Source organism: Eschrichtius robustus, chromosome 3, assembly GCF_028021215.1.
Source record: "Eschrichtius robustus isolate mEscRob2 chromosome 3, mEscRob2.pri, whole genome shotgun sequence".
Classification (NCBI taxonomy): domain Eukaryota; kingdom Metazoa; phylum Chordata; class Mammalia; order Artiodactyla; family Eschrichtiidae; genus Eschrichtius; species Eschrichtius robustus.
Window position 1 is genome coordinate 86,093,570 of NC_090826.1, and position 16,321 is coordinate 86,109,890.

At 34.6% G+C, this 16,321-nt stretch overlaps 1 protein-coding gene across 1 annotated transcript in view; it reads right to left on the bottom strand.

Annotated features, from left to right (window-relative positions):
- DPYD (dihydropyrimidine dehydrogenase) overlaps positions 1-16,321 on the bottom strand; it is a 796,991-nt gene that overhangs the window by 310,371 nt on the left and 470,299 nt on the right. The window contains exon 14 of the mRNA XM_068540384.1: positions 13,583-13,747. Coding sequence (XP_068396485.1) covers positions 13,583-13,747 — 165 coding nt within the window. The remainder of the gene's footprint in view (positions 1-13,582; positions 13,748-16,321) is intronic.

A 16,321-nucleotide genomic window follows, 5' to 3' on the forward strand; every position in this document is an offset into this window, starting at 1 on the left:
AGTTTGTAACAAAGAATGCAACACACACAACTATAGTATCTTATGTTAAATAACAGCCTCTATTAAATAATCTCCAACTTTTAGCCTCTCATAAAACGTTGGTGCTTTTTAAAAAATTAATAAATTAAATGGGCCCTTCAAGATAAAAAAAAAAAAAAAAAAAAAGATACAGTTAGGGACTTGAGGGGTCAGGGGCAGTAAGAGGTTTTACTTTCTCCTTTCTCTCTCCTAGTTTCCCTAATACTTTAAGAGAAGAATGATTAGAGCTGATTTCTCCACAAAAACAGAACACTGACTGATGTGAAATATTACCAAATTGATATTAAGTAAATGAGTCCACTGAGCAAACCTCTTCAGCAGTTTGAGTATGGGCTTTGTTTTTAGTTTATGACATGGTCTGGTTATGTAGCAAACATATATAATTGATAAATTGTATCCATTGCCTCTCTCAGGAGCTAGTATATAACCAAGAAAGAGTCTAAATTCAATGCAACATCGCCATCCCCAGGGTCTCTTTCAACATGGTTCAGTGTGTTGGATGCTATACTTCCAAACTGAGGAGAAAATATTGTTACCCAAAAGGCAGCCTGACAAATTACAAAGTGGAGGAGAATTTGAGAAAAAGTATGTTGCAGGCAGTTAATGCTTGTATATATAAAGTGACTAAAAGCTTTGATGGATTTTCTTAAGATTTTTCCTTTACCGAATGAAATAAAGCCCTAGTATTTTAATCTCCCACAAAGCAGAAGCTTAAAAAAACCACCCAACATTTCTTTTCTTTCTTAACACTGCATAACATCATTTTTAACCTCATGTTAATTCCTGTGTCTCCATATCAAAGTGAATACAATCAAAACACTAGAAAATTTCACGGAAGGTAATAATTGACTGGTGGCTTGGGCAATGGGTAGGGATTGAACAGCCAGGTGACAGGGGTTTAGCCATTTAATCCAACCTGGGATTAATTCCCAGGGCACATCCCATGAAAAGTGCTTTTATAATTTTAAATTTAACCTATTGAATATGTTAAAACAGATTTATTGAAATATAATTCTCTATATACTATATATTATATAAAGTATAACATATAATAATTGCACATATTTAAAGCTTACAATTTTACATACTTTGAAACTATCATCACAATCAAGATAATGAATATGTCTATCATGCCCCCAAATTTCCTTGTGATGCTTTATAATCCCTCCCTCCAACTCCTCCCCTGTCTATGAGGCAACCATTAATCTATTTTACATACCTATAGATTAGTTAACAGTTTCTACAGTTTTATCATAAAATATGTATTTTTTGAGGGGGAGAGGGGCTGGCTTTTTTTTTCTCAGCATAATTTTTGAGATTAATCCATGTTGTATGTATCAAATAGCTCATTCTTCTTACTACTAAGTAGTATTTTATTGTATACATACACCACAGTTTGTTGATCTATTCAGCTGGACATTTGAATCATTCACAGTTTTTTGCTGTTACAAATAAAGCTGCTGTGAACAGTTCTGTACAAGTCTTTGTATGGACGTATGTTTTGGTGTTTCTTGGGTAAATAGCCAAAAGTGGATTATCTGGGTCATATGGTAGGTGTATGTTTAACTTTTTAAGAAACTACCAAACTATTTTCAAAAGTGGTTTTACCACTAGCAATGTATGAGAGTTCTTGTAGTTCCATATCCTTGCTAACATTTGATATGATCAGTCTTTCAAATTTTAGACATTCTAATAGATGTATATCTCACTGTGGCTTTAATTTGGATTTCTATAATGACTAATGATGTTGAGCACCTTTTCTTGTGCTTATTTGTCATTCATGATCTTCTTTGGTGAAGTGTCTCTTCACATGTTTTGCTCAAAGTGGGAAGGGTTGTTTGCTTTCTTATTACTGGGTTTTGAAAGTCCTTTAAACATTTTGGATACAAGTCTTTTACCAGATACATGATTCGCAAATATTTTTCCCAGTCTGTAGTTTGTATTTTCATTTTCTTAGCAACAGGTTTGAAGACCGAAGTTTTAATTTGGAAGAAATCACATCTATCATCTTTTTCTTTCAGAGACTATACTTTCGGTATGCATCTAAGAAATATTCAGTATTTCTCTAACCTAAGATAACAGAACTTTCTCCCCTTTTTTTTTAAATGAGTTTTATAGTTTTAGGTTTGTCATTTGGGTCTATGAATATTTTGAGTTAATTTTTATATGTCATGTCAGACATGAGTCATTTATTTTATTTTTATTTTTTGCATATGGATACCCAATTTTACCAGCATCATGTGTTGAAAAGACTATATGTTGCCCACTGAATTGCCTTTTAGAATCTTTGTCAAAAATCATTTGTTCATATAAATAATTTGTAGGTTGTTTTCTGGACTTGTTATTCTGCTCCATTAATCTATTTGTCTATCTATCTTTATGCCAATACCACACTATCCTAATTACTGTAGTTTTAAAATAAGTCTTGAAATCGGAAAGTTTTAGATTTCCAATTTGGTTCTTTTTAAATTATTTTGGCTACTGTAAGTTCTTTATACTTCCATATGAATTTCAGAATCAACTTGCTAAATTCTGCAAAAAAATCATGTTAATATTTTGATTGTAATTTCATTTTACCTTTAAATCAACGAGGTTACTTGACATCTTAACAATAGTGACTCTTCTGATCACTGAACATGATATAGCCTCCCATTTACTTAATTCTTTAATTTCTATAGTAATATATTGTAGTTTTCAGTGTTCACATCTTTCACATCTTATGTCAAATTTATCCCTATTTCATTTTTTTGCTATATTGATATATTGATAAGATATACTTATTTCAGTTTCCAATTGTTAATTGCTAGTATATAAAAAGTACAAATGATAGTTAAAAGTTGATCTTGTATCTTCAATCTTGCTAAACTCATTTATTATTTAAAGTTGTATTTTGGCAGGCCAAGGCCAGGTTGAGTCGTTAGGCATTTGCCTGGAGTGCAGAATTTAACGGAGTGCAAGAATAGTTAGTAATGAAGATAAACAGTATTTTAATGCAACTCTTTAAAAAAATCAAATCTGAAAACAGTAACTTGTAAGCTAGCTGCCTGCTTTTGTAAATAAAGTGGTTTTTATTGGTATATTCAGTCAGATTTTCTACATAAATAATCATGTCATCTGTGAATAACGGTAGTTTTACTTCTTCCTTTGCAATGTGCGTATCTTTTATTTGTCTTCTCTTATTAAACAGTACAGGAACTCTAGCACAATGTGTACTAGAAATGGCAAAAGCAAATATCGTTATTTTATTTCCCTTAGGAAGAAAGTATTCAGTCTTTTACCATTAACTAGAATGTTAGCTCTAGGGATTTTTTTTAAATGCATTTTAGAGGGCTAAGAAATTACTCGTATATTCTTAGTTTGCTGAAATTACTTAAAAGTTAGGAAAGTATTTTTGAATTTCTTCAAATGTTTTTTCCTGTTTGTGTTGTTGTTATTATTTAGTTTGCAACTTATGTGAATCATATTATTTTCAAATGTTAAACCTACCAGATTTCCTGGAATAAACCTCATTTGTTCATGATGTATTATATTCTTTATATATTGTTGGTTAATATTTGTAAATTTGTTTAGAACTTTTCCATCTATGTTAATGAGGAACACTGGTCCATAGTTTTCTTTTCTTGTCCTGCCTTTATCTGGTTGTGATATCAAAGTGTGGCATTACAGATTTAGTTAGTATTTCCTCTGTTTTTCTTTTCTGAAAAAGTAGGTGTAGAATTGGCGTTATTCTTTCTTAAATGGTTGGTAAAACTCACTCATGAAGCCATCTGGGCTTCTAGTTTTCTTCATGGAAATGTTTTAAACCAGTAATTCAATTTCTTTAACGTTATCCATTGCTTCTTGAATACACTTTGAAAATTTGTGTCTTTAAAGGGATTTGTCCAGTTCACCGAAGTTGATTATCTGCATAAAATTGTTCATAATATTCTGTAATTTTCTGTCTTATATCTGTAAAATCTGCAGTGCTGTTACTTCTCTCATTCCCTATATTGGTAATTTATGTTTCTTCTCTCTTTTTTTTCCTGATCAGTCTGGCTAAAGTTTTATCAATTTTATTTGTCTTCTTAAGGAATCAGCTTTACCTTCCTTGACATTTTCTATTATTTTTCTGTTATTTATTTCATCAATTTCCTCCTCTCATCTTCATTATATCCTTTATGTTATTTTGGGTTTAATTTTCTCTTTTTCTAGTTTTTAAAGGTGGAAGTTGTAGTCATGGATTTGAGATCTTTCTTCATTTCTGATACATGTATTTGATGCTATAGATTTTCCCTCAAGTAATGCTTGTATGATATACTACAAATTTTGATATTTTGTATTTTAATTTTCATTCCGTTCAAAATAATTTTTAATTTTGTTTGTGATTTCTCTTTTAACCGAGGGTTATTGAAGTATATTATTTATTTTCTAAATATTTGGGGATTTTCCAAATACATTCCTGTTTTTGATTACAAATTTAATTCTGTTGTGGGCAGAGTATATACCTTGGATGATTTAAATTTTTTTTTAATTGTTTAGACTTGTATGGCTCAGAATATGGCCTATTGTAGTAAATATTATGCATGTACTTGAAATGACTGTGTATTCTGTTGCCTTTGGATGGTGTGTCCAATAAACTTCAATTAGATAAGTTGATAGCATTTTTCAAATCCTCAACAGCCTCATTCTATTGTTTTATTAATTACTGACAGGCAGGTATGGAAATCTCCAATTATAATTTTGAGTTTTCCCATTGCTCCTTGCAGCTCTATCAGTTTTTTATTCAGGTTTCTTGAGCTCTGTTATTAAGTCATAAAACATTTAGGATTGTTATCAACTCTGGATGAATTTTTTTCATCATTATAAGTTGATCTTTTTTTGCCCCTGATAATATTCTTTGCTTTTACAATTACTTTGCTATCAGTATTATGAGATTTTATTTGAATAGAATTACCATTGTATATCTCCTTCCATTGCTTCAATATTCTCCTATTTGTGTCTTCATATTTTAAATTGTTTTTTCTTGTAGGCAGCATACAGTTGAATCTTGTTTTTTTTTTAACCAAATATGAAAATCTCTGCCTTTTAATTGAGATGTTTAGACCATTTACATTTAATTTGACTATTGATATGGTTAGGTTTAATTTTACTTTCTTTTGGTGTGAGTACTTTGTTTAATTCTATCTTACACCTTTATTGTTCATGTTTTATCTGTAACTAAGTCACATTATTTTAGTGGTTGTATAGAGCTTAGAGTATATATCTCTAAGTTATCACAGTCTACCTTCAAGGGATATAAAACTTTACATAAGGTTTTAGAAGCTTACAGTAGTATACCTCCATTTCTTCCTCACAACTTTTGCACTATTGTTGTCATATATTTTACCTTCATGTATGTTATAAACTCCCCACACTATCTTATAATATGTTTTTGTTTAAACAACCAATTCTCTTCTAAAGTGAATAAATAATTTAAAGACTTATTTACCCATGTAGTTACAAATCTTGGTGCTCTTTACTCCTTTGTGTAGATCCATATTTCAACCTGGCATCATTTTCCTTCAACCTAAACATTTTCTTTTAACATTTCCTGTAGTGCACATTCCTGGTGATGAATTCTTTCCATCTTTTTATGATTGAAAAAGTACTTATTTCACTGCATTCTGAAAGATATGTTACTGAATTTTGAAATCTAGGTTAACAGTTTTTGTTTGCTTGTTTTTTAAATCTTTCAGCATTTTAAAGATGACCTCTAACTTGCACTGTTTCTTTTTTTTTTACCTCAATGCACAACTTTAATTATCTTACAACTTTACATGTCAATTATACCTCAATAATAATAAATTATACCTCAATAAACCTGAAAAAGGGAGGGAGGGAGGAAGAAATGAAATGAATTACCAAAAACCAACCCTGTCTCAAGGGAGGACACTTTTCTATTCAGTGACGCTAACTCCATGATCGGGCTAGAATCCCAGACTACGGGAACGTTATCTACTCACCTGCTAGAATAAAGCATGGGTTTGTCTCTGAGCCGACACTCTACAGAGAGGGTAACTCATCAGTTACTCAGGGCCTCTCAGCCTCAGAATCCTCCATGGTGAGATGGGGGTGATAATCACGGTACCTGCCTCATAGGCCTTAGGAAAATTAAGTAATGAAATCATGTATGCATAGTGCTTAGGGCTCAATATGCCTCAGACATCATTATTTTTCTAGAAGAGTCTTCAAGACCAAGGAAGGGAAATGACTCGCCTAGGGCCCCACGGCTGATTCACAGCAGAAGCAGGATTTGGACCCAGACTTGTGGCCCTTGGTGTGCTGCCCAGTGAAGCCTGTTCTAAACCCCTGAGAGCAGGGGCTTCTCTCAAGCTCTAATCACCAAAACTGCATTGAAATTTCCCAGTGAGAGAAAGGCCCCTCGGTCCAAGTCTGATGAAGAACCTAGAGCCAGTCAGGCTTTCCCCTCCGATGACATGAACCCCACTCTGTGCGGTGTGCCTGGTGGGCAAAGGTGCCCCAACCACAAGCACGAATCACCCCAGCGCCAGCAGGGCCAGGAGTGGATGGCTCATCTCTCTTTATTTTTTAAAAAATGTTATTGTATTTTGGAAGAACACTTAGCATGAGCTCTACCCTCTTAGCACGGTTTTAAGGGCACAATACAGTGCTGTTGGCTACAGACGCGGTGCTGTACTCAGGTTCTCTAGAGCTCGTTCATCTGCCTTTCGCCTGAAGCTTTTTGCCCGTTGATGATTACTCCTCATCTCCCCAACCCTTCAGCCCCTAGCCACCATCTTTCCGCTCTTCGAGTCTATGAATTAGACCATGTAAGATAGCTCATATGAGTGGGATCATGCAGGATTTGTCTTTCTGGGACTGGTTTATTCCGCTCAGCGCATGTCCTCAACGTTCATCCTGGTGGGAACGCAAAACGGTGTAGCCTCAATGGAAAAACAGTACGGAGGCTCCTCGGCAAATTAAAAACAGAACTACCTGTGGCTAACCCAGTTTATAGAAGAAGAAGTGACAACCGGAGAGGTGTCTTTCCAGAGTTCCCGCGGTGAAGAGGCAGAGCTGGACCCAGTTCTGAGCTGCAGAGCCCGTAACCTGCACTGTTTCTGATGACAAATCAGAGCAGTAACCCTTATGTTAGGTTCCTCTGTATGGAACACGCTTTTTGTCCCTGACTGCTTTGAAGTTTTTTCTCTTTATCACTGGTTTAATTAAGTTGATTATGATGTATTACCTTGGTGTAATTTTATTCATGTTTCTTGTGCTTGGAGTTCATCAAGTTTCTTGTTTATTATTTTTATTTGTTTGTTTTTGTTTTGTTTGCATAGTGGGAGGCTTATAGTTTTAAGAAAAATTGGGAAAGTTTGGTCTATTATTTCTTCAAATTTCAGGAATTCCAGTACATATTAGGCCACTTGAAGTTTCTCCCAGCTCACGAATGGTATGTTTACTTTCTTCTCTCTCTCTCTCTCAACCTCTGTGTGTATGTGTGTGTGTGTGTGTGTGTGTGTTTGTGTGTGTGTGTGTTTCACTTTGGATAGTTTTTATTGCTGTATCTTCAAATTTACTAATTATTTCTTCTTCAGTGCCAATATGCTGATAATAACTTCCAGTGTGTTTTCCATCCCTTTTGTTGTAGTTTTCATGCTTGGAATTTTGATTTAGGTCTTTTATCTATCTTCCATGGCTTAACTTAGCCTTTTTTTTTTTTTTTTAATTTTTAAAAAATTAATTAATTAATTAATTTTTGGCTGTGTTGGGTTTTCGTTTCTGTGCGAGGGCCTTCTCTAGTTGCGGCAAGCGGGGGCCACTCTTCATCGCGGTGCGCGGGGCCTCTCACTGTCGCGGCCTCTCTTGTTGCGGGGCACAGGCTCCAGACGCGCAGGCTCAGTAGTTGTGGCTCACGGGCCCAGTTGCTCCGCGTCATGTGGGATCTTCCCAGACCAGGGCTCGAACCCGTGTCCCCTGCATTAGCAGGCAGACTCTCAACCACTGCGCCACCAGGGAAGCCCATAACTTAGCCTTTTGAATGTATGGAATAACAGTTTTAATGTACTTGCCTGTTAATTTTAACATCATATCAGTTTTAACTGATTGATTTTTTTTTATTATTTTGGGACTATTTTCCCATTTCTTTACATACTAGGTAATTTTTAATTGGATGCCAGACATTGAACTTTATCTTGCTTGGTACTAGATATTTTGTATTCCTATAAATATTCTTGAGCTTTTTCATGAGTTGTAATTAAATTACTTGGACATATTTTTATCCTTTCAGGTCTGGTCTTTAAGGTTTGTTGGGCATAACCAAATCAGTGCTTGGCCTATGGCTAATTGTGAATCATTTTGGATTTATTTTGATTTTTGTACATTAGACAGATCTTTTTTTAAAAAAATAATAAAGTAATGCCACTAGATAATTGTCCTGGATTTTAGCAAAAAAGCGAGGCTGGGAAATATCTATGTCCTCTGGAATTCACGAACAATATTACAAAATCATTACTTAAGCTGTGGTGTAAAAAAGAGAAGAGCTTCCTGGAGGATATACTAGGCTTCCCTTCAATACCTGATCCAGCAGTTTTCTAATCTATTTAAAATAAGTCAGCATGGGAATATGTAGACATTTATAGAAACAGGGACTTTATAAGCTCAAATAATTCCAGATGGAGCAAAGAAGGAATCCCTCCAGTTGCAGAGACTCTTACGTTTCTGTTGGTGAATACCCTTTTTGGGATATGAGGAGAGAAGAGCTAAGGTGCTGTTTGTGCTTTGTAAGCTCTGTGATCAGAAAGCAAAAGTAATGAACTTACACTGATCATTGCTTCCTGACAATACATTTATTGTAGTTCCATTTGTTACAAATTTATCTGAACAGACTGAATGGGTAACACAATCCCCTATTTCTAATTCGCTGGACTTAATTATACATACTTCAAAGAAAAGGAAGACCACTTCTGCTGAGTCAGCCTTTGTGGCACCTGTAAGAAGACTGTGCAGGAGTAATGGGGTGACGAATGTCCACTGAATAAGTAGGGAGCATCCTCCTGCTTGGAGGATAACTAGATCTGACTCAGTCCCTCGACTTCCCTATTTTCAAATACAGAACTTAAAATGAGGCCAGGTAACAATTCAAGCCAAGGTCCACATTGAGTCACTGGCATTGTTTTCTATAGACACCTACATCCCTGCAAAGCAAAAAGAGCTGAGCTATAAAGTGTTCTTCACTGGAACTAATGACAAGATAATGACTGACTGATGACAGAACTTTCTTTGTCAAATGAAAAGATTTGTTTGTTTTTTTTTCTTTTGACAGTCTGCAGTTGAGAAAGCTCAATCTAATTGGCCCATCTGAGTGGGTTGACAAGGGAGGATTGTAACATATATGTTCTTAGTTTCTCAGGTTCTTCATGGTGTAATGGAAAGATTTCCAGTCCCAAAGCATTTACATACTAAGTTAATGCAATGTCTCTAAATGTCAGTTCCCTCATCTGTAAAATGGGGAAAATCTCTGTTTCACAGATACATAAAACGCTTAGCACATATAAACAGCTCCCAGTAAATAGTTCTGGTATAGGAGTTTTATAAATATTTAATGATATATGTCAAAGTTCATGAGTGACATTGATGGTATATGTAGTAGAATCAATTGAGGAACTTTATAAAAAATATAAACACACACACATACACATATACATATCTATACACATACACACACACAGATCTATATTCACTGTATCCATGCCAGAATTCTAAAATGATTCAACTAGTATAGGGCCTAACCATAAATACCATTTTTGAAGCTCTCTAGGAGATTCTAATATGCAACCAGAATTGAGAAACGCTGGACACACGTTCTTAATCTGAGGTCCTTAGAACCCTTGATAGAAAACAGAAAATTCATGAACTTGGATGGAAAAAAAAAATTAGATCTTTATTTTCACTAGCCTTTCACTGGAATTTAGCACTTCCTCCATCATGAAGCAACAAACCAGTGTAACGCTATCAATACCTATGACTTTGCACCAACAGAAACCAGAGAAAATCACATAGAGATGCAGAGTTGCTGCAGCTATCTCAGGGTATCAGTTGGAGTCACCATTATATCAAGACTGCAGTAGGTATTAGATCTGCCATTAGATTGTATTTTTAGTGCCTTACTAAAGAGTAACATATTTTGCTACATCATATGTTTTAAAATATTTCAAGAATTTTATTTTAATATAATGGGAATCCTTTATTACCTTATGAATTTTGTTTTATGCATTGAAAAACAGTATTCTAAAAGAGGCTTTTAGGCTTCACCAGGGTGCTTATGGAGGCCATGGCACACACACAAGGTTAAGAACTCTGTATTTAGAGGCTACTGGTCAGGAAAGCATCTTCAGAATGCTGACGGAGAGCAACTTCTTTGGAGTCATTTTGAACATAACGTGTGCACTGCCGATCTCTCAGTAATAAACTGAGAATGGGTTTCAGTAGAAATGAGGTGTCTTATAATAGAAGTATATTTACATACCAATTGTTCTTCCCTTATTAATTTCTCTAACAAAGCCATCATTCCCTTTTCTATCTTCACCAGCTGATTCACTGATGAATCCCTATCTTTTGCCTAACTCTCACTTTAGCTGCCACAAATGATAGAAAATGCCAGTCTTCGCTTGCTAATTCAGTGCATTCGGACAAAATGCAGCATGTATTTCTTGGTAAAAATTTTTTGCAAGCCTAAAGTGTATGATGTCTAAGGTTTTTGCAGTGAGAATTAAAGGATTCACTTAAAATTGATTTCTGTAAGCCCTAATTACACAATACATTTCATAATAAGCATTGCAAAATCTCAGCTTAGGAAAGAAAAAAAAAAAACAAAACTCTTAGTAATAAACTGTCACTACAATGATCAGTGTGCCAAGTTTAATTCACAGGTAAATAAAAGGAAACCTTGAAAGCCAAGCAGAAATCTGGTATAAGTGTAGGCTTTGGTATAATTCTGTGACAGTTAAGAAACAAGCCTTTACAATATATTTCAGGGGGTCTTAATGTCTTTATATTCAACATGTTCTTCCAGCTGTCTCCTTTAGTTCACGGTCAACTGGTGCCTACTTTCTCTGGAAAGAAAGATACTGGCTGCTGATGTTAGCTGAACTATATGCTCCCCGGCACAATTCCTTTTTCAGAAAAGTTAGCCCTTGCTTAGAAGCTGCCATAATAGGTTGAATTATCTGATCCCCGCCATTAAAGGTGGCAGCCACACACTCGAGAACGACGTGGGAAAACTCCAGTGAGAGTGATAATTAAACGTGGAAAAGGAAGGGTCACCTTCTTTCATTCAGCTCATTGGGTTTGGCATCAGAGTAATTCCAAAACAGTGGGGGATATTCTACTCTCAGCATGGCAATATCTAGGTGCACACATATTATTTCTATGGGTTCAAATGGGAATGCCATTTTAATTGTATTTAAAATGTTATCTTTGATATGGGGAGTAAAAATGTTAGAAATTAATTCTAAGAACACAGAAAAAGAATAATGAATATAATCTAAATGGTGAAAGAATTAGAAACAAGAAAAGCTGCATTGTTTTCTCAGAAGAAAAAGTGTTATAGGAGAAGAAAATTATTTCCAAGGAAATTGAAAAGAACATTTAAATGTGTTCAAGTCTTTCTGCTTGACTGTAGGATCACAAAGCAAGGGTTTTGTCTCAACTTTCTTGTCTACTTACTGTCATTTCTTGGAGGCCATTATTACTACATCTTATTCCTCCTCAAGAGAGGGTAGAAAGTATCAGGTGAGCTTAAGACAAGTTATTGGTAGGTGTTATTTTCCAGAGAAAGGGATTTTTTTCAGATACATTGGCTCATCTAAATACTACTGAAAGAATATTTCATACTGTTCTTATTTTGCATTAATATAAGTAACACTGAGCCTGAAATGATATTGCAATATAAGCAGGTACACTAGTGAACACTATTACTAGACAGGAGCATGGATGCTAAAATCAAATTTCAAGTTCAAATTCTGGCTTCACCGTATAATAGCTGTGAACCTTGGGCATGCTACTTAACTCTGTGTGCCTCAGTTCCTCATCTGTGAAATGGGGAAAATAATACTACCTATCTTATAAAGATGTTGAAAAATTAAATGAGTGTTAAAATATATAAAGCATTTATAACCATAACTAGCACAGAGTGAATACTACGTAAGTGCTCACACTTATTACCATTTATTATTATTTTATTGAATGTTCAGTACCTAGCATAGTATTACTTAACACTGTAGATTGTTTAAAAATATATTAATAATTATTTCTATGGTTGCCCACTTTTTGTCCTTGTCATTCTGAGAAAAACTTCCCAGAACATGTGGATTCTTTAAAACACAAATAGTCCAACAAAATTGTTACTAGAGTTGATTATATAATGTGCAAACAGATAATTGCAACATCAAGCTCAGAAAGTGAAAAATTCCTGACCAGAAGCTATAGATTTCAGATGGCCTTTATAGTTCCCTTCACATCTGAAGGGTTGAATTGAGGAAGATAAATTGTATCTTATGTGATTATACTTTGTTTCAAGATAAGAGAGAATTTTGAAACAATTAGAGCCTTCTAAAACAGAAAAAGAAACTTGATGAGCTAGGTGATAGTGTGATAGCTAAAGTTCCTTCGTAAAATTTCCTGATTTATCAGTTTGTGGGCAAACATCCACAAATTTCATTAGATTTTAAAATACTTATTATTAGAATACTTGAAGTGTTCTCATTTGTCTTTGAAATCTTTTCTACAATGCAAACATACATCACCCCAAACTTCAACCTCAATTCACCACCAGCTCACTGAGAGAGAGAGAAATGTGTGTGTGTGCATGTGTGTGTACGGTGAAGGGGGCTGGGGGGAGGAGGAGGAGAATGAATGAATGACATTAAAGACAACACTAACCAATTATTGAAGAGAAAATACTATCTGTGGACTAAAAAACTATAGGCAATATATAAAAATCCACAAAAAATGAAATATCATACATAAGCCTGATATTACTGTAATGTTTGTGTATATACTTTAGAAGAAAAAAAAAACGTTTTATAAAAGATAGTTGACTCATTCAGAATAAAGGTGTTAAAATTATTTGGTGAATTATTTCCCACTGAAAAAATCTAAACTATACAAGAAATTCTGCTTCTGCCTCAGCTTTATACTTAAAATGATTTACAGTCTGCAATTTCTTCCTAAGGTCATCACCTTCATAAATACTAGCCACATACAGTGAAAACCAACTCAATAAAATGAGTATTTCATTTCTCTTCCTCCTGCTTATGTAGATACTTCTTCCATCTACATGGCACCCATTTATAACAAAGCCTCACATTGTGCACATTTTTATGAGTTCTTGAGCATTTCTTTCTTTTTTATCTTTCTATGCATCAGCAAAGCAACTGGCAGATTCTTTAATAAAATATATTATACACATTAATATTTATAAGCCTATGAATTGGATGTTTAAATAAACATTCACCAACTTATGCCAATTCTTTTGTTTTAGACGTTAAATCACACTTACATTGTCTGGAAAGTCAGCTTTTAGTTCAGTGACACTTTGACACCAATATGCAGCCGTTTTTTCACTGATGAGCTCAATATTCAGGAACGAGCTTTGTCCAGGGCCATACATGGGGCCAGAGGTGGTCCCCCGGATGATTCTGGGTGAAACATTTGTCACTATGTCCTGTTGAAAGAATAAAGATATTGGGTCTCCTTTCTACAAAGGAAAAACTGTTATCTTCATTCTATGCTCATTTCCATATGACAGTATTCTACTAAGTCCTGCCTCACATTTTTAATATATTTTAAATTACAGTTGAAAATAAACTACTATCAAATGAAAAAGTAAAATAAAATATTTGTTAGTTTTATTTAAATTACTTCCTATAATTGTAAGGTTAGCACAGTGGAAAAATATGTAAATTCATTTACACTGGTTTTGGGCATACACACTTTAATTTGTCTGCAATTAAATAATAAATAAAAACGCGATAAGTAAAATGTAAGAAAATCATTTCAGTCTATTTAATCTAAGCATCTCCAATGAGATTTTAACTCAAATAAGAGTTAATGTTTGTAAAGAAAAAAAATTTTTTTTCTAAAAAGTAATTTCAATATAAATCAGCTACGGAGTACATATTAGCAAGACTGGCTCATCAAACTTTAACACACATTCTAACAAACTAACTAGGTTGACTTACCTATATGATTCTAACTATAAATTCACATTCAATGAGAACTAATTTTTCCCAAGACTGAAATGAGGATATCAATAACTTCCTGATAACTATAAACAGTAAACAGTCAAATTAACTTGCTTGTTAAGTGTAATTAACAATCCATACTGCTTCTAAAGCTGTATTAACAAAGAAGAGTAACATTCTTACATTGCTAAAAACTAAAAAGAAACAAAGACAGAAAAATGTTTCTTTAGCCAGCTTCCAATTAAAATTAATTTTGAGTAAAGGTCATTTAGTTAAGGAGCTATCAGAACTATTCCTTTAAGTACCCCTCCTCACCATCTTGTCACTTTTAGTGAGATAACATGAACCCCCATTAGTATATAGCAATTAAGGTCAATTTACATATTTTAATTAAGAACCACCCCATATAAAACAATTAGCGTAATAGGCATACTAACTGGATTTCATAACATTTGGACGTTTTTCCAACTAGATAGACAGGAAACCTTAATTAGCATTAATTAGTGCTGATCTGCATATGTTTGATAAGGCATACCCTTGCCACAAAAGATTATTTATTCCTGAATCTGCCAAATGCTACAGTTGCAGAGGATAAAAGGACTTTTCTTCACATTGCATGTTAATTTCTGGCAATTTACATTCACTTTTACATACGAATTAGTATATTATAAAATAAATGTTACAATAAGCCACCTTAAATATGTACATTTTTACTTATAGGAATCCTGCCAGTTAATGTTTTACTAATTAAGCCATTCTACTTTTATTGTAATCGTAGGAATACCAGCTGCCTTACTTTGATTTGCTATTGTGAAACCATGTTACGCGATCTTAATGGGTAAAATGACAAGTAGAGTCACTCCAGGAAGCTCAAGCCTAGTGGTCCAGTTTCTACCTTGGCAAATGCTTAAATGCGTACCTGCAGGTGGCTTCTGTGCAGCTCACCCAGGTAGGTACTCTCATGCTGTCATGGTCTGAGAAAACAATTCTAGAAATGTTTCATTCAAATTAGGCTGATTTTCTCTTACGTTTCAATTTTCAAGAGCCATACATTTAAGCCTTGAGTTCCTCCTTTCCTCTGCTATCCCCTCTACTCTAAATTTTCTTCACCTAGATAAGTCCAATCTAGGTCACAGTCTGTGCTCTGCACAGGAGAATTGGACCAAGGAGGTGAAGAGAGTCCATATTCAGTTTACCAAGTCATGTGCCCTGGCAATGGGTAGTTCCACAAATGAAAGGGCACCTGTTTTAAATGACCATTTTGTAATTTATTGACCTGTGTTGAGGAGGAAGAAAACTTTCCTCTACCCTTCTAGGTTCTTCAGGCTGGTCTAAGAACTAAATTGACATGAGATAGATTAACAGGAGAAATGGAATTTAACTTCATATGTACACGAATCCTACATACATGAGAGGGTCAGAGTCCCCACATACATGAGAGGTTCAGAGACAGAAAGGTTAAATGAAGTATAAATGCCATCCTGAGCTAAGGAAAGAGATAGGGATCTGGGGCTTCCAAGAACAGAAGGGTCATTATAGGACAATAAGAAGAAGAGTAGATGTTTGGTAACTAGATGTTTGCCCTGTTGAATAGATGGAGACACTTAGGTAAATAACTCTTTTCTGGGAAAAATCCCAAATTTAAATTCTTCTAGGTACTTAAAGGAGGGGCAGTAGTTTCTCTTGACTGCCTTTATCTTGACTGCCTTTATCTCAAAGTAACCTTCATGCCAAAGTGACACATTTTGGGGATGCTAATTCTGAACCCCTACATTGGAAGTGGCACTTTCTGCTTATTCAACAAAACTGACTCGTGTGTTAGACTCCCTGCTCCTGCCCATTCTTCAGGTCTTAGCTTAGACTTCAGTCTATTTAGGAATCTTTTCTGATCTCTCCAGCACCATTAAGTCTTAATCTGCTCTGACTCACACCATCATAACAATAACAATGGTACCAAGAGTACCATTCCCCATTTGGTACTCTTTACATTCTGTATTGTGATTGTCTATATTCTTGTCAGTACTTTTCAGTAGAGTGTAAACTTTTGAAGAGAA